The 22,655-nt window shown below is 40.4% G+C and overlaps 1 protein-coding gene across 3 annotated transcripts; it reads right to left on the reverse strand.

Moving 5' to 3' along the window:
- Positions 1-4,495: 4,495 nt before the first annotated feature.
- On the reverse strand, positions 4,496-22,391 carry snorc (secondary ossification center associated regulator of chondrocyte maturation). 3 transcript variants are annotated; one of them, XR_004564213.1, is made up of 4 exons: positions 22,044-22,384; positions 8,900-9,076; positions 8,539-8,723; positions 4,496-4,560 (listed from the first exon to the last, which is right to left on the reverse strand). XR_004564213.1 is itself a non-coding variant. In XM_034183809.1 (3 exons), the coding sequence occupies exons 1-3, from the start codon at positions 22,117-22,119 to the stop codon at positions 8,614-8,616; spliced, it is 351 nt and encodes a 116-aa protein (XP_034039700.1). In that variant the 5' UTR covers positions 22,120-22,391; the 3' UTR covers positions 4,834-8,613. The 3 variants fall into 3 exon arrangements, 2 of the variants coding, with proteins under 2 accessions (XP_034039700.1, XP_034039699.1); XM_034183809.1 differs by lacking the exon at positions 4,496-4,560 and having other exon boundaries at positions 4,834-8,723; positions 8,900-9,064; positions 22,044-22,391; XM_034183808.1 differs by lacking the exon at positions 4,496-4,560 and having other exon boundaries at positions 4,834-8,723.
- Between the last annotated feature and the right edge of the window lie 264 nt (positions 22,392-22,655).

Here is a 22,655-nt window from a genome sequence, read left to right on the forward strand (position 1 = left end):
AACGGCATTCTGTAGAGTAGACCTGTAAATGGGTTAACCTGAAAGCAAACCAACTGGACCTCAGATATTCAAGACATTTTTGGAAAAATATTTTCTAAAAACCAAATCCTGTTTTTTATGCTTAAATTTAGAAAAGGATTTTTACACAAGAAAACATCAAAACTAAGCTGAAGTCTTCTGTGTGTCTTCTGACCAGATGAGATTTCACATTCAACAGACAAAAGTTGCATAATGTGCAGTGTGTTTTAGGACAATTTGCTCGAGACAGATTTAGGACTAGTAATCATAATAACTCGAGCACCACGCTCATACAGCACAAACCTCCACCAACACTAGTTTCCAATTCCATAAATTTTTACCTTGGAAAAAAAATTCACAAAGTCCTGTTAGAAGTGGCTTTTCAAAAACTCAAATAAAATACAAAATACAGATCAAAGGGGCTTTTTAATGTTAAAATCAAATATGTGCTAAATCCACAATATGGATCAGATGCGGATCAGACTTAGTCTATTCATTGAGAGTGCCAGTCTGCACATCACCTTCAAATAGAGTGACTGGGTCATGTTTGATTAAGATATAATGTAAAAACTTTATTAAATGGGCTATTAAATTCAAATGCACACAAAATCCACAATCTGGATCAGATCTGGATCAAACTTTGTCAGGTGATAGTGAGTGCCAGTCTGCACCTCACTTTCAAATATGAGAGTGACTGGGTCATGTTTGATTAAGATATAATGTAAAAACTTTATTAAATGGGCTTTTCAATATTAAATTCAAATGCCCACAAAATCCATAATCTGGATCAGATCTGGATCAAATTTTGTCAGGTGATAGTGAGTGCCAGTCTAGACCTCACTTTCAAATATGAGAGTGATTGGGTCATGTTTGATTAAGATATAATGTAAAATCTTTATTAAATGGGCTTTTCAATATTAAATTCAAATGCACACAAATCCACAATCTGGATCAGATCTGGATCAAACTTTGTCAGGTGACAGTGAGTGCCAGTCTGTACCTCACTTTCAAATATGAGAGTGATTGGGTCATGTTTGATTAAGATATAATGTAAAATCTTTATTAAATGGGCTTTTCAATATTAAATTCAAATGCCCACAAAATCCACAATCTGGATCAGATCTGGATCAAACTTTGTCAGGTGATAGTGAGTGCCAGTCTGCACCTCACTTTCAAATATGAGAGTGATTGGGTCATGTTTGATTAAGATATAATGTAAAATCTGTATTAAATGGGCTTTTCAATATTAAATTCAAATGCCCACAAAATCCACAATCTGGATCAGAGCTGGATTAAACTTTGTCAGGTGATAGTGAGTGCCAGTCTGCACCTCACTTTCAAATATGAGCATGATTGGGGCACGTTTGTTTAAGCTATAACGTAAAATATACATTAAATGGGGTTTTCAATGTTAAATTTAAATGGCCACAAAATCTGTAATCCAGGTCAGATCCGGATCAAATCTGTCAATCAATGAAGGATACTATCCTACATAATGCTCTCAAATACGAAAGAAATTCTGTCTTTTTTGACAGTTATGAATTTTTGAAAATTCGTTCAATGTTAAAGGATGGGGATCTTTTCAATATTTTTCCTTAGGTTGACCTTTGACCTTGAAAATTGAGTCAGTTCTTGTCTATCAGGATATGCTTCCTCTGTAAAAAAAAAAAAAAAAATCATAGGGATATATAAAAAATTGTGGGTTACAGGCTGTTCACAAACTTCATTGGCAGAGCTGGTTATTATGATGATGATGATGATGATGAAGTGAGGCCCCACACATATACAGTGCTGTTATCTCTAATAAACTGTGACAGCTAAATTAACAAAATTGTCTTTGTCCAAATATACACGCATCATCCACTTTTTGATGCAAACTTTAGTTTTTGTGTTTTTATGCCTTCAACATCTGACGAAGCACAAAAACATTTGAAGACTGATTCACTTCATGTGGCAAAGTGTCAGAGATTCAACTCAGTCTCCATGTAATGACTAAAATGATGAAACTCTCAGTTTACATCACATGAGATGAGATTTTACATCACATTACTGTCAGTCGGACTCTTTTTTTTTTTTTTGCTTTCCTGATTCAGCTTGTATTCTTTCTGCTGTATTTCATCAGTGTGAAGCTGCAGAAGCAGACAGATTATCAATCAATCAATCAATTTTTTTTATATAGCGCCAAATCACAACAAACAGTTGCCCCAAGGCGCTTTATATTGTAAGGCAAGGCCATACAATAATTATGTAAAACCCCAACGGTCAAAACGACCCCCTGTGAGCAAGCACTTGGCTACAGTGGGAAGGAAAAACTCCCTTTTAACAGGAAGAAACCTCCAGCAGAACCAGGCTCAGGGAGGGGCAGTCTTCTGCTGGGACTGGTTGGGGCTGAGGGAGAGAACCAGGAAAAAGACATGCTGTGGAGGGGAGCAGAGATCGATCACTAATGATTAAATGCAGAGTGGTGCATACAGAGCAAAAAGAGAAAGAAACAGTGCATCATGGGAACCCCCCAGCAGTCTACGTCTATAGCAGCATAACTAAGGGATGGTTCAGGGTCACCTGATCCAGCCCTAACTATAAGCTTTAGCAAAAAGGAAAGTTTTAAGCCTAATCTTAAAAGTAGAGAGGGTATCTGTCTCCCTGATCTGAATTGGGAGCTGGTTCCACAGGAGAGGAGCCTGAAAGCTGAAGGCTCTGCCTCCCATTCTACTCTTACAAACCCTAGGAACTACAAGTAAGCCTGCAGTCTGAGAGCGAAGCGCTCTATTGGGGTGATATGGTACTACGAGGTCCCTAAGATAAGATGGGAGCTGATTATTCAAAACCTTATAAGTAAGAAGAAGAATTTTAAATTCTATTCTAGAATTAACAGGAAGCCAATGAAGAGAGGCCAATATGGGTGAGATATGCTCTCTCCTTCTAGTCCCCGTCAGTACTCTAGCTGCAGCATTTTGAATTAACTGAAGGCTTTTTAGGGAACTTTAGGACAACCTGATAATAATGAATTACAATAGTCCAGCCTAGAGGAAATAAATGCATGAATTAGTTTTTCAGCATCACTCTGAGACAAGACCTTTCTGATTTTAGAGATATTGCGTAAATGCAAAAAAGCAGTCCTACATATTTGTTTAATATGCGTTTTGAATGACATATCCTGATCAAAATGACTCCAAGATTTCTCACAGTATTACTAGAGGTCAGGGTAATGCCATCCAGAGTAAAGATCTGGTTAGACACCATGTTTCTAAGATTTGTGGGGCCAAGTACAATAACTTCAGTTTTATCTGAGTTTAAAAGCAGGAAATTAGAGGTCATCCATGTCTTTATGTCTGTAAGACAATCCTGCAGTTTAGCTAATTGGTGTGTGTCCTCTGGCTTCATGGATAGATAAAGCTGGGTATCATCTGCGTAACAATGAAAATTTAAGCAATACCGTCTAATAATACTGCCTAAGGGAAGCATGTATAAAGTGAATAAAATTGGTCCTAGCACAGAACCTTGTAGAACTCCATAATTAACCTTAGTCTGTGAAGAAGATTCCCCATTTACATGAACAAATTGTAATCTATTAGATAAATATGATTCAAACCACCGCAGCGCAGTGCCTTTAATACCTATGGCATGCTCTAATCTCTGTAATAAAATTTTATGGTCACAGTATCAAAAGCAGCACTGAGGTCTAACAGAACAAGCACAGAGATGAGTCCACTGTCCGAGGCCATAAGAAGATCATTTGTAACCTTCACTAATGCTGTTTCTGTACTATGATGAATTCTAAAACCTGACTGAAACTCTTCAAATAGACCATTCCTCTGCAGATGATCAGTTAGCTGTTTTACAACTACCCTTTCAAGAATTTTGAGAGAAAAGGAAGGTTGGAGATTGGCCTATAATTAGCTAAGATAGCTGGGTCAAGTGATGGCTTTTTAAGTAATGGTTTAATTACTGCCACCTTAAAAGCCTGTGGTACATAGCCAACTAATAAAGATAGATTGATCATATTTAAGATCGAAGCATTAAATAATGGTAGGGCTTCCTTGAGCAGCCTGGTAGGAATGGGGTCTAATAGACATGTTGATGGTTTGGATGAAGTAACTAATGAAAATAACTCAGACAGAACAATCGGAGAGAAAGAGTCTAACCAAATACCGGCATCACTGAAAGCAGCCAAAGATAATGATACGTCTTTGGGATGGTTATGAATAATTTTTTCTCTAATAGTTAAAATTTTGTTAGCAAAGAAAGTCCTGAAGTCATTACTAGTTAAAGTTAATGGAATACTCAGCTCAATAGAGCTCTGAGTATTCTCTTATTTATGAGGTTTTCCTGCTTTCAGATACTGAATACAGTCTCGGTGTGGTGAGATGATCTGTCTCTTTAATCTCTCTCTCACACACACACACACACACACACACACACACACACACACACACACACACACACACACACACACACACACACACACACACACACACACACACACACACACACACACACACACACACACACACACACACACACACACACACACACACACAGCTGCCTGCTCACCTTTATGATGAATCCCAAACCTGTCTGTCAGCAGGTTAAATTAAGACTTTATGTTACGGCTTTTATATGAAAAACTATGATTTTTCTCAATAAATTCAACTGAAGCTGCCAACAACACTGCCACCTAGTGTTAGGCCACAGTACTGCATACGGCCCCAGCAGAATCCTCCCACTCTTATACATAAATCGTGCACCTTTAAAACATAATTCTGCCCTGGTGGCTCAGTGGTGATGATGATGCATTCAAGAACCATGTGGGACTCAGACTTTTGGCATCTTATTTATTGACTGACTGTAAATCTGAAACCACATGGGTACACTGTCATTTTTATGCACAGAGGAATACTGGAAAAAGACAAAATTATGGCACAGGTTCCCAAAACAGTACAAACATATTTACGACCTCCTTCAAACCTCACCGGTATATTTATAAAAACAAACACTAAAATACCCTGTTTGCGCTCAGGTCTGCCATTTCTTTTTACTTTTTCTTTTTTGTAAATCTTATTTTGACATAGTAAATGTTTGCAAACGGTGCAATACAAACTACAAAACTTTGAAATAGGTCATATTGTTGAAAAAAATCCAACACAGTACAGTAAAATACTAATATAAAAAAATGTAAGCAAATAATTTTGAAGTTTTTCTTGCAACAAATGGAAAAAAAGTGAGACCAAAAATGCGCAAAGACACATGCAGGATCCAGCAAATCCAATAAAACAAATATAAGACTAATCACAAAACATGATCATAAAGCATTTTTTTTAAAGACAAAAAAACTGAGTATGGACATGCTAGTTTCCACTGGAAGAACCAGCCAGTTTCTAATGTTGCATTTTTTAGTGACACCTGGACAAATGTGAAAAATGTCTGCAGAAGAGAAACCTGCCACGTTTCAGCGTCAACAGTCGAAAGAAGAAAATATTCGCTCATCTTTGTCAGAGAGACGGTTTGGAAGCAACACAGGAGCAAATAATAATTACAGATTATTTTCTCATTTAACTGATGATTTGTACAGAAGCATTTTGTTGACACACCAGTTATAAAAGCTCTGTAAAATGTTATATGAATTTTTTTATTTTTTCACAGCCTTTTCACTTTATTTATACAAACTTACCACATTAAAATCAAACAAGTAAAAGTCCTACATTTTCATGTGAAAAGATTCACATTATGATGTAATAAGTTTGAATCATGTTTTTATAAGAAAATATGGTAAATACATTCCATGTTAAAGTATGTTTTATAAACCAGAAAATTGTCTAAATTTCTAAAGTCTTTAACAATTAATCCATTCTCAAAATAATAGTTTGATTTTCATAAACCAACAAATCAAAGATTGCATATCTCAGCCAACACTACATAGATGAGGCCTAGGCTATACAGTCACCGGCCACTTTATTAGGTACACCTGTCAGCCAATCACATGGCAGCAACCCTGCATTCAAGTATCTAGACATGGTGAAGACAACATGCTGAAGTTCAAACCGACCATCAGAATGGGGAAGAAAGGAATGTTTCCAACACTTTGTTGAATCCATGCCATTAAGATTTAAGGCAGTTCTGAAGCCAAAAGGAGGTCCAACCACGTACTAGCAAGGTGTACCTAATAAAGTGGCCTTTGAGTGTGTAGTCCTGAGTGACTATTGGCCGGTAGCCCTCACCACATAGTGCTTTGAGATGCTGATCATGGCACATATCAAGGACTCCATCGACATCACTGTGGACCCACACCAGTACACCTACTGCAAAAACAGATCAACAGACGACACCATTGCACATGTAGTCCACAAGGCCCTCAGGCACATGGAGAACAAGCACACCTACATCCTCCTACTCTGTGTGGACTTCACATCTGCCTTCAAGACAATAATACCATAGACCCCGGTGCAGAAACTCAACAGTTGGATTGGGCACCTCTCTCTGTAACTGGGTCCTGGACTTTCTAACGGACAGGCTGCAGTCTTTAAAGATCTACGAGATCATCTCGTCCTCCATCACCCTCAGGGCTGTGTGCTGAGACCCCTTCTGTACACTCTGCTCGCTTATGACTGCACAGCGAAACACCCAGGCTGTCAGATAGTGAAGTTCACTGATGACACAGTCGTGCTGAGATGCATCAGCATCAGCGATGAGTCCAGCTAGAGGCAGGAGGATGAACACTTTGAAGGCTGGTGCAAAGACAACAACCTCTGCATCAACATGAAGAAGACAAAAGAGTTGATTGTGGACTTCAGGAGGAACAGATACCACCCCCCCCACCCCCAACATCAGAGGAACAGCTGTGGAAGCAGTTGACACCTTCAGATGTCTGGGCTTGAAAATCACCAAAGAATTCACTTGGGGCAACAACACCTCAGCCCTGGTCAAGAAGGCACACCAGCACCTGCACTCCTTCAGGAGGCTGAGGAGTGCTGGACTTGGCAGTTCTGTTCTGGGGGCCTTCTACAGGTGTGTGGTGGAGAGTGTTATGTGCTCCTGCATCACTGTGTGGTAGGGCAACTGCTCAGAACCAGAGAAGACTCTGCAGACGGTTGTGAATGCTGCACAGAGGACTGTAGGAGGCAGCCTACCCACCATCATGAACATTTACACAAATAGATACAGGGAAAGGGCCTCCAGCATAAAAAAAAAGATCACACCCACAAGGCAAGCACAATGTTTGTTCCTCTCCCTTCGGGCAGGAGGCTGCGGAGCATCAGGTGCGGAACCACCAGACTGAGAAACAGCTTCTTCCCAGAAGCTGTTGAGTTTCGGTGGAGCACTATGGCTCTGTTGCTTCCTGCATATTAACACGGATGGGTAAACACCTATTAATACCTTGGTTGCACAACACCTTGGCCTTGTGTACACCAGTGCTTTGCACAATAACTGGATTTCTACACAACCGTATATTTGCACAACCAAATTTTTTTGTCCATTAATTCTGTCATGCTGCTCATTACAACTGTGTTGCTTTTAATTTTATTTAATTTTATTTTATTATTGCTCTTATTTATTTATATTCCATAGTCTAGTTTTAGTATATTTAACCCCCAGGACCTTTTGAAACCTACTTTCATATCATGTCACATGGAAGCATATATGGTATAACAATAAAGAATCCTTAAATATAGACTTAGGTAAAATTTCCCGTTACAGAAAAGGAGCAGAGATGGAACAATTTAGTGTCGCAAAATGACAATTTGGGACAAATGCTGTTAAGAATCATTTCAAGTAACATGTTTCATATAAGGGAAAGTAATAATAATAAAACTGAAATAGTCTTTCAATTCCTGACTCTGTTCATTCCCTAAATCCACTCAAAAAATGTAATTATTCATTTTATATGTGAGGTAAGAATTTGTCTTGTGTCCAAAACAGGCTCTTTACTTTCTGAGTCATATTCAAATCACTTGTTTGTTACAGCTGCTTTAAATGAAGATGATCTACTGTTTGCCACGCCCCCTCTCCCTTCATAGAAGATGCATGTCGTCCTTCCCAGAGACCATGTGTGTGCGTCACACAGGCAGAAGTCTGGCTGATTGGCCATGTTTCATAGTGCAGTTTGGACTGGTGTTACGTATGTCACAGAAGCTTGAAACAAATCATTTCAGGTCTAAAGTTAGTTTGTAGTAGAGAAATTTCTACATGAAAAGCCAGAGAACTGTGGCACTTTGGGGACGTTTAATGTAAAGCCTTGACCATATGTCACTATAATAAGTAAATAAAAAGAATTTGCACCACATGACCTCTTTAAACCAGTTCATCTTTGGTGAGCAGCTGTTACAAGTGAGACAGAACCAGCTTACCCTGTTTAAAATAATATACCAAGAAACATCTGAGATAAAGCAGTTAAAAAACTTGATTATTCAGCTGTGGACAGACCAAGTGATTGACGAATGGTAAGACGAGGAACAAAAGTAACACACACTTGTACTAACATATACACACACACACACACACACACACACACACACACACCACACACACACACACACACACACACACACACACACACACACACACACACACACACAGAGTAAATGAGAAGAAGTCCCTCTAGGAAGCGGTGAACTTTCTGAGTGTGATCACGATGAGGGCAAGAAGGACAGATGCTCCCAGGAAGACGGCTATAACGATAGCTGTGATGGCTCCGACCCCCAGGACACCTGCGCATGCACACACACACACACACACACACACACACACACACACACACACACACACACACACACACACACACACACACACACACACACACACACACACACACACACACAGACAGATCCAGCTTTAAATGCATGCCTTGAAACAGCAAAACTAACTCAAAATGACTACCCAGTACCTTCTTCCCCTTCCTCGTCCAAAGTGTGGAAGTGCGTGGTGTCTTCGTAGTCATAGGTGAAGGAGTTCTGGGTCATGTCCTGGTACGGGTCTTTGGTGGTGACATCATAGGGTCCTCCTCCAGACACTGTGTCCTGGTTGTCTCCTTGGAGAGTTGGAGCCGGACCTGCAACCGTCTCTGAAGAGCAACAATTAAAAAAAACAACAACATACCAAGTCAAACGTATGCAGAAAATTTGGTTTTCAGAGAGCCAACGTGGCGATATGGGGACGTTTCCAATATTAGTGTAGTAACTTTCTTAATTTTTTGGTTTTCAGAGAGCCAACGTGGCGATATGGGGACGTTTCAAACATTAGTGTACTCACTTTCTTAATCTTTTAGTTTTCAGAGAGCCTACGTGGCGATATGGGGACGTTTCAAACATTAGTGTACTCACTTTCTTAATCTTTTGGTTTTCAGAGAGCCAACGTGGCGATATGGGGACGTTTCAAACATTAGTGTACTCACTTTCTTAATCTTTTAGTTTTCAGAGAGCCAACGTGGCGATATGGGGACGTTTCAAACATTAGTGTACTCACTTTCTTAATCTTTTGGTTTTCAGAGAGCCAACGTGGCAATATGGGGACGTTTCAAGCATTAGTGTACTCACTTTCTTAATCTTTTGGTTTTCAGAGAGCCAACGTGGCGATATGGGGACATTTCAAACATTAGTGTACTCACTTTCTTAATCTTTTGGTTTTCAGAGAGCCAACGTGGCGATATGGGGACGTTTCAAACATTAGTGTACTCACTTTCTTAATCTTTTAGTTTTCAGAGAGCCAACGTGGCGATATGGGGACGTTTCAAACATTAGTGTACTCACTTTCTTAATCTTTTAGTTTTCAGAGAGCCAACGTGGCGATATGGGGACGTTTCAAACATTAGTGTACTCACTTTCTTAATCTTTTAGTTTTCAGAGAGCCAACGTGGCGATATGGGGACATTTCCAACATTAGTTTATTCACTTTCTTAATCTTTTGGTTTTCAGAGAGCCAATGTGGCGATATGGGGACGTTTCAAACATTAGTGTACTCACTTTCTTAATCTTTTAGTTTTCAGAGAGCCAACATGGCGATATGGGGACATTTCAAACATTAGTGTACTCACTTTCTTAATCTTTTGGTTTTCAGAGAGCCAACGTGGCGATATGGGGACGTTTCAAACATTAGTGTACTCACTTTCTTAATCTTTTAGTTTTCAGAGAGCCAACGTGGCAATATGGGGACATTTCCAACATAAGTTTATTCACTTTCTTAATCTTTTGGTTTTCAGAGAGCCAATGTGGCGATATGGGGACGTTTCAAACATTAGTGTACTCACTTTCTTAATCTTTTAGTTTTCAGAGAGCCAACGTGGCGATATGGGGACATTTCCAACATTAGTTTATTCACTTTCTTAATCTTTTGGTTTTCAGAGAGCCAATGTGGCGATATGGGGACGTTTCAAACATTAGTGTACTCACTTTCTTAATCTTTTAGTTTTCAGAGAGCCAACGTGGCGATATGGGGACATTTCCAACATTAGTTTATTCACTTTCTTAATCTTTTGGTTTTCAGAGAGCCAATGTGGTGATATGGGGACATTTCAAACATTAGTGTACTCACTTTCTTAATCTTTTAGTTTTCAGAGAGCCAACGTGGCGATATGGGGACATTTCAAACATTAGTGTACTCACTTTCTTAATCTTTTGGTTTTCAGAGAGCCAACGTGGCAATATGGGGACGTTTCAAACATTAGTGTACTCACTTTCTTAATCTTTTAGTTTTCAGAGAGCCAACGTGGCGATATGGGGACGTTTCCAACATTAGTTTATTCACTTTCTTAATCTTTTGGTTTTCAGAGAGCCAATGTGGCGATATGGGGACATTTCAAACAGTGTACTCACTTTCTTAATCTTTTGGTTTTCAGAGAGCCAACGTGGCGATATGGGGACATTTCCAACATTAGTTTATTCACTTTCTTAATCTTTTGGTTTTCAAACAGCCAATGTGGCGATATGGGGACGTTTCAAACATTAGTGTACTCACTTTCTTAATCTTTTAGTTTTCAGAGAGCCAACATGGCGATATGGGGACATTTCAAACATTAGTGTACTCACTTTCTTAATCTTTTGGTTTTCAGAGAGCCAACGTGGCAATATGGGGACGTTTCAAACATTAGTGTACTCACTTTCTTAATCTTTTAGTTTTCAGAGAGCCAACGTGGCGATATGGGGACGTTTCCAACATTAGTTTATTCACTTTCTTAATCTTTTGGTTTTCAGAGAGCCAATGTGGCGATATGGGGACATTTCAAACAGTGTACTCACTTTCTTAATCTTTTGGTTTTCAGAGAGCCAACGTGGCGATATGGGGACATTTCCAACATTAGTTTATTCACTTTCTTAATCTTTTGGTTTTCAAACAGCCAATGTGGCGATATGGGGACATTTCAAACATTAGTGTACTCACTTTCTTAATCTTTTGGTTTTCAGAGAGCCAACGTGGTGAAATGGGGACATTTCCAACATTTAAGTACTCACCTTCTTGGTCTTTTACTTGTATTTTTGTTTTTTGTTGTTTTTTTTTTATAAGACATCAAATAAATCCGTGTGGTAAATCCGTCTGGAGGAAAACGTGAGTGACCATGCACATAGGACACAAGTGAGGACAGCAGTCCTTGTGTATGGTCAGAATGAGTTTGTGTCAAAGGAGCAGTTTCTTACAGAGACTCAGACACGGAGTTGCCGAAGTCACCTGCACCGTGAGGGGAGCATCAGCTGCAACATTTTGGCTGTGTTTTGTGTTTCTGTGGGCGCGATTCAGCACACAGGTCCCTCCGTGCTGACGACCCCAGTAGTCAGAAAAGGTCAAGGGGATGCACATGTTTCACCTGGCTGCGTGGAAGTGGCCTGGTTGTCTGCCTGGATGCCATCCAGAACCCAAGGTGGTTTTGTGGTGTGGGGATGGCGGAGACGTGTTGCACCAGGGGATGCTCCCAGAGCAGACGTGTTTGCTTTAGGTGCACAGAATAGTCTTTTGGCATAGAGACCCCCCCCCCCCCCCTTTTTTTTTTCTTTTCAATTGACATGTATTGCCTGTTTACTTATTTGCAGGATAAAAATTAATTTAAGGATTTTGGTTTGAAGGTACTGAGGTTGCTTGGGCATAAACAGACAAGGATTTTTTTTTTCCTTTTTCTCTTTTAAGTTACTTGGCTCTTTGATTGCGGCTTAAAACCACCTAAAACCACAGACCTGCAAAACATTTGATCAATCGTGATCCTGTGGTAGCCTTTATAGATAATTTGAGGACTAATTCTGCACTATACAGTATTTCATGACTTAATATTGCCTGCACACATACAATTTAGGGCAGTTTAACGTTGGTACATGTATGTAGTCTATTGTGGTGGTTGTAACATTTCTATCAGATTGATTCTGGTATCAGTTTTTGCAGAAGTCCATGTTGATCAGGTCCACCAAGTTTGATTTCAGAAGAGTAATTCTGTCATGAGCTATAGCAGATTTTGCTAAATAAGCCACACCCACTCAATTTTGGCAGCCAATTGCAGCAAAACAAATAGAAATCTCAAAAATCCATTTGAAAACTTTTGTGCACCTCGGTTCAAACTTTGTGATGATTGAACAAAAATTGGAGGAGGAGAAGCAACAAAACAACAACAAAAAAAAATGCAAATAATTCAAATTGGCCAAAACAATTATCCAGGTGTAAATGGGCGTGGCCTATGTGGATCAATGCAGAAGGTCCCAAAGAATTCAGCAAGGAAAGAATTTTGATTGTACGGCTCACAGTCCAGACGTTATGAGCCCAAATGTAAAAGTGGTTATTATAGCACCACCATGGTGGAGCCAAGTAGTGCTAGTGACTGTAGACCAATGTGCCAAGTTTTGTTGTTGTAGCTTTTAAGGTTTCTGAACTCCAGATACTTTTAGGGCGGAGGATGAAGGAAGAATGAAAAAGAAAAATCCTTACAATTATACAGTACATCTGGAAAGTATTCACAGTGCTTCACTTCTTCCACAGTTTATTATGTTACAGTAAAAGTAAGTCCCTTCGGCTTCTCCCTTGTTTACACTCGGGGTCGCCACAGCAAATCCAAGTTGAAGCTGCATGTTGAATTGGCACAAGTTTTACGCAGGATGCCCTTCCTGACGCAACTCCACATTACATGGAGAAATGTGGCAGGGGTTTGGATTTGAACCTGGAACCTTCTGAACTGAAACCAAGCGCATTAACCACTTGGCCACCACCCCCTTAGTTTATTATGTTACAGCGTTATTCCAAGACAGATAAAATTCATTCCCCCCCCCCCCCCTAAAAAAAATCCAATACACAATACCCCATAATGACAATGTGATAAAGTTTTTTGAGATTTTTAGATTTCCAAGTCTAGTCCTCCTGGGGTAAATTCAATTGATTGTACATGATTTGGAAAGACACACCTGTCTAAATATAAGGTCCCACAGCAGGCAGTGCATGTCAGAGCACAAACCAAGCATGAAGTCAAAGGAATTGTCTGTAGGTATCCAAGACAGGATTGCCTCAAGGCACACATTTGGGAAAAAGGTACAGAAACAGTTCTGCTGCTTTGAACGTCCCAATGTAAATGGACAGCATTTATATAGCGCTTTTCCATCTGCATCAGACGCTCAAGGTGCTTTACAAATGTGAGGGTGCTGCCATACAAGGCACTCACTACACACTGGGAGAAATAGGGGATTAAAGACCTTGCCCAAGGGCGCTTACTGATTTTCCAGTCAGGCTGGGATTTGAACAGAGGATCTTCTGGTCTCAAGCTTTAACTACGCTTTAACCACTAATGGTCTAACTTACTACCCAGTTCTCCCTTGCAAAAGAGGTCTCAATCTCAGTGGGACTAACCTGTTTAAATAAAGGTTTAAAAAAGCAAATGAAGTGGAGATATGCAGGGATATTTTATTTGGTACCCTGTCAACTTTGATCTTTGTCTGAGGAGACAAAGATTGTGTGAATGCCAGGCATCATGTTTGGAGGAAACCAGGCACCATCCCTACAGTGAAGCATGGTGGTGGCAGCATCATGCTGTGGGGATGTTTTTCAGCAGCAGGAACTGGGAGCCTAGTCAGGATTGAGGGAAAGATGAATGCAGCAATGCAGAGACATCCTGGATGAAAACCTGCTCCAGAACACTCTTGACATCACACTGCGGTGACGGTTCATCTTTCAGAAGGATAATGACCCTAAGCACACAGTCAAGATATCAAAGGAGTGGCTTCAGGACAACTCTGTGAAATGTCCTTGAGTGGTCCAGCCAGAGCCCAGACCTGAATCCAATTGAACATCCTGGAAAGACCTGAAAATGGCTGTGCACCGACACTCCCCATTCAACCTGATGGAGCTTAAGAGGTGCTGCAAAGAGGAATGGACAAAACTGACAAAAGATACAGTAGTGTTCAGAATAATAGTAGTGCTATGTGACTAAAAGATTAATCCAGGTTTTAAGTATATTTCTTATTGTTACATGGGAAACAAGGTACCAGTAGATTCAATAGACTCTCACAAATCCAACAAGACCAAGCATTCATGATATGCACACTCTTAAGGCTATGAAATTGGGCTATTAGTAAAAAAAAAAAAAAGTAGAAAAGGGGGTGTTCACAATAATAGTGGCATCTGCTGTTGACGCTACAAACTCAAAACTATTATGTTCAAAAAGCTTTTTTAGCAATCCTGTGAATCACTAAACTAGTATTTAGTTGTATAACCACAGTTTTTCATGTTTTCTTCACATCTGCGAGGCATTAATTTTGTTGGTTTGGAACCAAGATTTTGCTTGTTTACTAGTGTGCTTGGGGTCATTGTCTTGTTGAAACACCCATTTCAAGGGCATGTCCTCTTCAGCATAAGGCAACATGACCTCTTCAAGTATTTTGACATATCCAAACTGATCCATGATACCTGGTATGCGATATATAGGCCCAACACCATAGTAGGAGAAACATGCCCATATCATGACGCTTGCACCACCATGCTTCACTGTCTTCACTGTGAACTGTGGCTTGAAGTCAGAGTTTAGGGGTCGTCTCACAAACTGTCTGCAGCCCTTGGACCCAAAAGAACAATTTTACTCTCATCAGTCCACAAAATATTCCTCCATTTCTCTTTAGTTGATGTGTTCTTTGGCAAATTGTAACCTCTTCTGCACATGTCTTTTATTTAACAGAGGGACTTTGCGGGGGATTCTTGGAAATAAATTAGCTTCACAAAGGCGTCTTCTAACCGTCACAGCACTTACAGGTAACTCCAGACTGTCTTTGATCATCCTGGAGCTGATCAATGGGTGAGCCTTTGCCATTCTGGTTATTCTTCTATCCATTTTGATGGTTGTTTTCCATTTTCTTCCACGCGTCTCTGGTTTTTTTTGTCCATTTTAAAGCATTGGAGATCATTGTAGATGAACAGCCTATAATTTTTTGCACCTGCGTATAAGTTTTCCCCTCTCCAACTTTTTAATCAAACTACGCTGTTCTTCTGAATAATGTCTTGAACATCCCATTTTCCTCAGGCTTTCAAAGAGAAAAGCATGTTCAACAGGTGCTGGCTTCATCCTTACATAGGGGACACCTGATTCACACCTTTTTGTTCCACAAAATTGACGAACTCACTGACTGAATGCCACACTACTATTATTGTGAACACCCCCGTTTCTACTTTTTTTTTTTTTTTACTAATAGCCCAATTTCATAGCCTTAAGAGTGTGCATATCATGAATGCTTGGTCTTGTTGGATTTGTGAGAATCTACTGAATCTACTGGTACCTTGTTTCGCATGTAACAATAAGAAATATACTCAAAACCTGGATTAATCTTTTTAGTCACATAGCACTACTATTATTCTGAACACACTTGTGGCATCATATTTGAGCAGACCTGAGGCTGTAATTGCTGCCAAAGGTGCATCAACAAAGTCACAAAACCTTTTTCATGTTGTCATTATGGGGTATTATGTGTAGGATTTTTAGGAAAAAAAAAAAAAGAATTTACTCCATTTTGGAATAAGGCTGTACCATAAAATGTGGAAAAAGTGCTGTGAATACTTTCTCGAAGTATCGTATAATAGGGGTCTTACACTGGTGCTTGGACCCCTAATCAATGTACGTAATATCACAAATGTGCCTTCCCATGACTACAAAAAAAGAAACGTTTGTCTCGAGATTCTTAGTCAGATAATCAATTTCCTAATAATTATTACAGCAGCAGCTGTGGCGATTGTATGAATAAGATCTGTAGATAAGATCATATTCATAGGAAGACAGATTCGTCCCATTAGTCACGTATATTAGTCATAGTTAACTCTGCATTGACACCCTATATTGCAATAAGTATTACAATCGCGACAGTTTTTTTTATTAGTGATCTTATCCCACTAAGAATAACAATAAGAATAATTAGATTAACCAAAAACAGGATTAGTTATCTTACTAACATTTATTATTTAATAGTAGCTGAGCTAGCTGAGCAGCTGAGCTAGCTGACCATGCATTTGTGCTGCTTATTTTAATGATTTTTTTTTTTTTTTAAACAGGCACCTTTCTGATAGAGATATAATTTTCCTTTTGATTTTTTTAATCCTGTTTTCTTCAAATACAAGCCTGACCATTCATATACTGATTCACGTGTCCCGTTTCCACTCTTCACATACCAACAAACTCATCCACCAAACATATTTACACTCGCCTTATTTAACTCAGGCCCTGCATGTTTGCTCTGCAGCCTCCGAGCGCCACACTTAAACCCTCTCACAAATTTATTTTTCTCTTTCCACCAAATTAAAAGATGACTCACTTTAGTCTTCTCTAAAGCATTTGGGTAATTGTGTGTGTTGTGTGTACAGGTCTTTGACGTTATTAGCATGTTAGCCCTGGTATCGTCTAAATTTCAAGGGAGCGTTTCTGATGGTGCGTCCTTGTTTTTCGATGCTGCTGTGTTGATTTAGCAGCCTGTCCTGAAGCTGGCTGAGGGTTTGGAGACCTGGGCCTCTGGCCAGCGCAGGCATCAATGAGGCCTTCAGCAGAGGGTACAAAAGGAGGTTTGTACGGTCACAGAGGGCGACGAGCTGCAACCAGTAACAACCGGCCCGACCCAAACCAGGCAGCGGCCAGGCGCTGATGTCAAACTGACTTGTTTATTAAATAGTCCCTGTGTGTGTGTGTACAGTTTGTACCTTCTGGACAGTCGCATTTAATGAGAAGGTTAAAATAATAACATATTTCCATGTGCAGGGGTAATCAGTGGCGGCTCCAGAAACACTTTTTTTTGGGGGGGGGGGGGGGGGGGTGCTACAGAGACTTTGGTGTTGGTCTGGTGCGCGTAGCAGACAGGGCCATAAACCCACATCGACTGACCTGACACTCAGTTAGGTTGGTGTTCCTGAGTACACTTGGTACTGGAGCATCGCTGGTCAAAGGTCGATGATCAATTTGGTAACCATGACATCAGACCCGCAACTGTGTGCCTTGGACTCTCGGGCGTAAAGAGGGGCAGAGCCGTCAACTGATCCGTACTTGGTGGTGAGCAGGGTGAGCAAACCGAACTGACATGAAAAACCTCTATGAGTTATGAGGGTTCTCCGGGAAAATTTGGTAGGAGAACCTTTCTAGATGGCCTCACAACTCCGAAATAAATTTTCCTGCATTCCAAGGGAGATTGGGGACATGGAATTAGAGAGGTCCATATTCATGGCCTCCATTCTTGAAGTAGCTGCACTGAAGAACCCTCTGGTTAATTCAGTGGACAGGTACCAGCGGGCCAGAAGGACTGCAGCCTCAGAGCTTGCTGAGGCAAAAACTCAGGTGTGGAAAGAGTTTGGAGAGGTCATGGAGAATGACTCAGTTTGCCTCAAAGCAGTTCTGGAAAACTGTCAGATGACTCAGGAAAGGGAGACAGTTGCCCAAGCTGTTTTCAGCAAGAGTGGAGAGCTGCTGAGCTGGACTGGGGATATCACCGGGCAGTGGAAGGAAGAGGTTAAGGATTTCCTCAACCCTACTGACATGCCTTCCTCAGAGGAGGCAGAGATGGAAGTCTAGGGTGTATCTGGTGACAGGGTCTGGTGTAAAGGGTGGGCAATTATTTTTGGCAAAGGGCCAAATGAGAAACATAAAATATTATGGACAGTCAGGCCAAAAGGCTAAACTCAATTCTGCACAATAATATTTTTATTCTTAAAAAAGCAGTAAATAGCATTGTTTTGACTGTTTTTAGCGATTTTGTGGGATATCACAAAGCTGGCTTCACCATATCTCAATAGTCTTTAATGGTGGCGCTTCTGAAATTCTTGAGAGGTAGGGGGGGAGATAGTCCTTTTAATCCCCACCCTAGAGCCAACAATGCTTTTAACAGAATTCTCTTAATTATTTGATATTGCGTGAAGATTTCAATCAGCACAAGTCAGACTGTAATAGTGGATTTCAGACAGCAAAAACACAGAAGACCATCTGTTGGTCCATTTCACACCAAGCAAAGAGATGACAACGGCTGCAAACAGGTCTGTGTGAAAACTATGAGCAGTGCAGCTCAAACACATCAGCACTGTCTTGAGTCCTTGAGTCACTCTTTTTCACTTCCACAGATCAGGGATACTGTTTCCTTTGAAGGATAATTTTTTAAAAAGCCTGTTATGATTTTTTCTCTATTTGATTTCATTTTTTCATCGCTATTTGTTTGAAGGACAACTTCAAAAGGAAAGTAAAAATCATTAATAACACCGTTCCACTACTTATGTTGAGCAGGATGGATGGATGGATAGATAGATAGATAGATAGATAGATAGATAGATAGATAGATAGATAGATAGATAGATAGATAGATAGATAGATAGATAGATAGATAGATAGATAGATAGATAGATAGATAGATAGATAGATAGATAGATAGATAGATAGATAGATAGATAGATAGATAGATAGATAGATAGATAGATAGATAGATAGATAGATAGATAGATAGATAGATAGATAGATAGATAGATAGACAGACAGACAGACAGACAGACAGACAGACAGACAGACAGACAGACAGACAGACAGACAGACATTTCAGTTTCTTCTATTTTATTTTTTTTTTCACTTGGGGTCACCACAGCAGATCTGATAAGGATCCTGCATGTTGATTTTGCACACGTTTCCAGTAAAAAGTGCTGGGAGTGTGAGGAAATGTGTATATTTATGGTTAGTATTGTCACAGTGTGGGTGGCACTGCCCCAGGTACCATCCCAGTACTGTAAACAGATAATCGGAAGTGGGAGTTCGATGGAATTCCTTGATGAGAAACCTGTCAGTTACATGTGAAAATGTACAATATTCACTATTTAACACTTAGCTCCATTAAAAAAAAGGCTTTTTTTTTATTATCGCAGTCATGACAACCTATAGACCCCTCATCTTAAAACTGATTTTTTTTAGTATTGCTGATGTGCAGTTGTGCTTCATCCCATCCCTGCATTAATCAGTGCTCCCCCGCCCAAGTGGGCCACCCCTGTCAAATAAATCTGGACACGCCCCTGGAGGAAAGTCTGAAAGTTTGAAAGTCTGGTTGTCTGGTAAATATTTCAGATTTGTGGATGGGTGGAGAAGCGTCATGTGAGTTTCTCAGACTTTTTTTTTTAAATTTCTAATATTTTTATGTTTTTGCTTTGCTTTTGCAAAACAATATACGTATCAAATGAAATAGAAAACAGCACCATCCCTTAAGGAATAATTGAAGATATTTTTATTATTATTATTTTATGAAACAGATAATCACGCGCACATTCACACATCATTTACTCTTTAAAAAAATTTTTTTTACTGAGAAGTGTGATGTTGACAGATGACTCTGAATCTGATTGGCCTTTTTGAGGAAGAATAAAAAAAAATGAGTCACTGTCACATTGTGTTTCCTAAGCGTCTAATTTGACACAACTTGGTCATTTTCTCATGCTGAGTCAACGGTTGGCATGGTGTTTCCTAACGGTTCACAAAACAAGATCGTACTGTGGTTAAGAACGCCGGCGCTACTTACGACAGATGAAGTGCACAACACTCACTGACAACACACTGTGTGTGACAAGACAAAGCCACAGAGCGTTTCATGTGACAGCATGTGCAAAAGAACATTATGGTGCTGATTATTTTCGCTGATAAGTTGGTTGTTTTCAAAAACATGAATGTTATATTCATAAAATAAAACAAGTTGAATCACTGAGCACCTCAAAGACATAAGGGCCGCTAAAAGTCATTGCCCACGGGCAACCAGCAGGGGGCGGTAAATATTCATAGCCCGTATGCAAACAAATCATGTTCGAACATGGGACTACAAAATGTTTTTCTTTGCTGCATAAAATAAAATGAATAACCACTCATGAAAACAGTCGACTGCTCACCTCTTTGTTTTGGTTTTTCTTCTGTAAACTATAACAGACAGATTTTAAGGTAACCTGATGGAGAGGCAGGTGACAGGGCTTCAGGCAAAAAGGCATCCACTCCCGTTTTATGAAATGACACGATTATCATTAAATGATGTTGTTCCGCTACTGACAACAGCAGAAATAAACCAAGTAAAGCAAATAACAACAAAGATTAAATGATAAAAAGAATCGTACCCTCAGCAACAACCTGGCACTGCAGTTTCTGCCTGGGGGTTTGGGGTGGGGAATCATCTAACAGGGGGTCAAAAGAAGTTGATGGACATTGATATCTGCACCACCAGAGGGCAGCAAATGGCTCAGTGCATCTCCAAACTACGTGCAACGACATCCCCACGTAAAAGAAACCCATGCACAACCATTTTTGGATTGACCCTGGATTTTCTATCTCATTCAAGAATTGATCAAAAGACAATCTGCCTTGTCACAGAGGGACTGCCGCGGTGTTGTCTCATGCATCCAGTCTAGCTGGTTCGGAGGCCATCTGAAGCCTGATGGATTGGCCGCACCAGTGCTAGAAACGCCTTTAGTGTTTGGGTCAAACCTTTGTTCTGGTCATTGGAGTTTTTTTTTTTTTTTGGTTCCCAGTAAAACAACAGCTGAGTTTTTTCCCCCACCATAAGGTGTTGACAATACTGACTTGTTATATCATCGCACCTGACCTGACCTCTGGACCAAAATCGTCACACCTGACCTGACCTCTGGACCAAACTGCTGCTTCCATTATAGAAAACAGTTTTTATTTTACTGTAATTCAAACATTATGAAACCTCATCAGTTATTTTAAGAATAATAAGTCATTAGAATTTAATGAGAACCTGGATGCAGATTTGGGATTTAGTTATCACTTAACACGGTGACAGACTTGGCGTTTTATCATTATTTGTTTTTTGGCAAGGGTACCAGTGCTTTGCTTGTATTTGAAGAAAACAGGATTAATATGGAGTTGCGCCAGGAAGGGCATCCGGGGTAAAACTTGTGCCAATTCAACATGCAGATCCTCCTCAGGTCTGCTGTGGCGACCCCGAGTGCAAAATAAGGGCGCAGTCTCAGGGACTTACTTACTTAGCAGTGTTCCACTCTGTGCCACTCGAGCTGCAGATCTCTTGACGCATTAACGTTTAAACTTAAATTACAACAACAAAAAAACTGGCCTGAACATTCCAAACACTGGCCATCATTCCGCCTCTTTCTGCCAACGCTGCCATCTCTCTGCACCTTTGGAATAAATGCCATACCTGCGGATGTTCCGCCACCTCAAACCCAAACAAGACGCACACAGAAAGGATTCAGCTGGGTGCGGATCACAAAGTAAAGTATTCAGGTAACGTTAGGCATCATGAAAGAAAGCAACAGTGGTCCTGTTTGTCAAAGAGCTGCTTCAACAACTGCATCTTTTACACCAGGCTGCAGATTAACACATTTTTGTAGAAAAAAAAAGCAGACAAATGCCTACAAAGGTGACCTTTTGTGGACGTGCGGTGACCCCGGCCTCTCATTTGCATTCTGGACTTCCTGAAACTTTGTTAGTTTTCCAAGAAGAGAATTTCAAATCATGCCAACTTCTCGTTTCCAGAGAAAAGTGTTTTTATTTTAAGCACCAGTGGGAACGTTTACACGTCAGTACAAGAAATACCTGAAAGACCCGACAAGAGGAGGTTTACCTGAGTGTGTGAAGGCCACCAAGAGCCCTACAAACCCCAGCAGGAGGACTTGGCGCGTACAGCTGCTGTGAACCATGCTTAGCTGGGAGAGATGAGCGTCAGCGTGCACGGCGACCCCTCAGACGAGCACCAGCCCTAGAGAGGAGCGAGACCAGACTACAGGGGAGCACAGGAGGGAGGAAGGTAGGAGGCAGCAGCAGGGTGAGAAAAGGGGTGGAATGAAGTGTGCACAAGAGTGCCCAGTCTGTCAGAACGCCATCACAGACCACACCCACTTCAGACTCCTCTGGCCATGTACTTGGAAGGAGGCGTGTACAAAAACCAGTGACTTTGGTCATGTTGGATATTTTACTCCTTCCTTGGTGTGTCACCTGTAATGGTCAGTGAGTGAAAACGTATATAGCACCCCCTCTAGGTCACTAATGCAACTAAATTCCGTCTTCTAACGAGGACAGACTCTCCTTTTACGACAAAAATCTGGTGAACATTGATGCAACAAATCAATCCAAAAAGCAGCTTTGTTTATGTAATATCCCATCGACGTGTCTGCCACCTGCTGGATGGATAGTGGATGTTGGATTGATGATGGATTAGGAGCAGGTGTGGTTGTCT

The sequence above is a fragment of the Thalassophryne amazonica genome, chromosome 12 (genome assembly GCF_902500255.1).
Source record: "Thalassophryne amazonica chromosome 12, fThaAma1.1, whole genome shotgun sequence".
NCBI lineage: Eukaryota > Metazoa > Chordata > Actinopteri > Batrachoidiformes > Batrachoididae > Thalassophryne > Thalassophryne amazonica.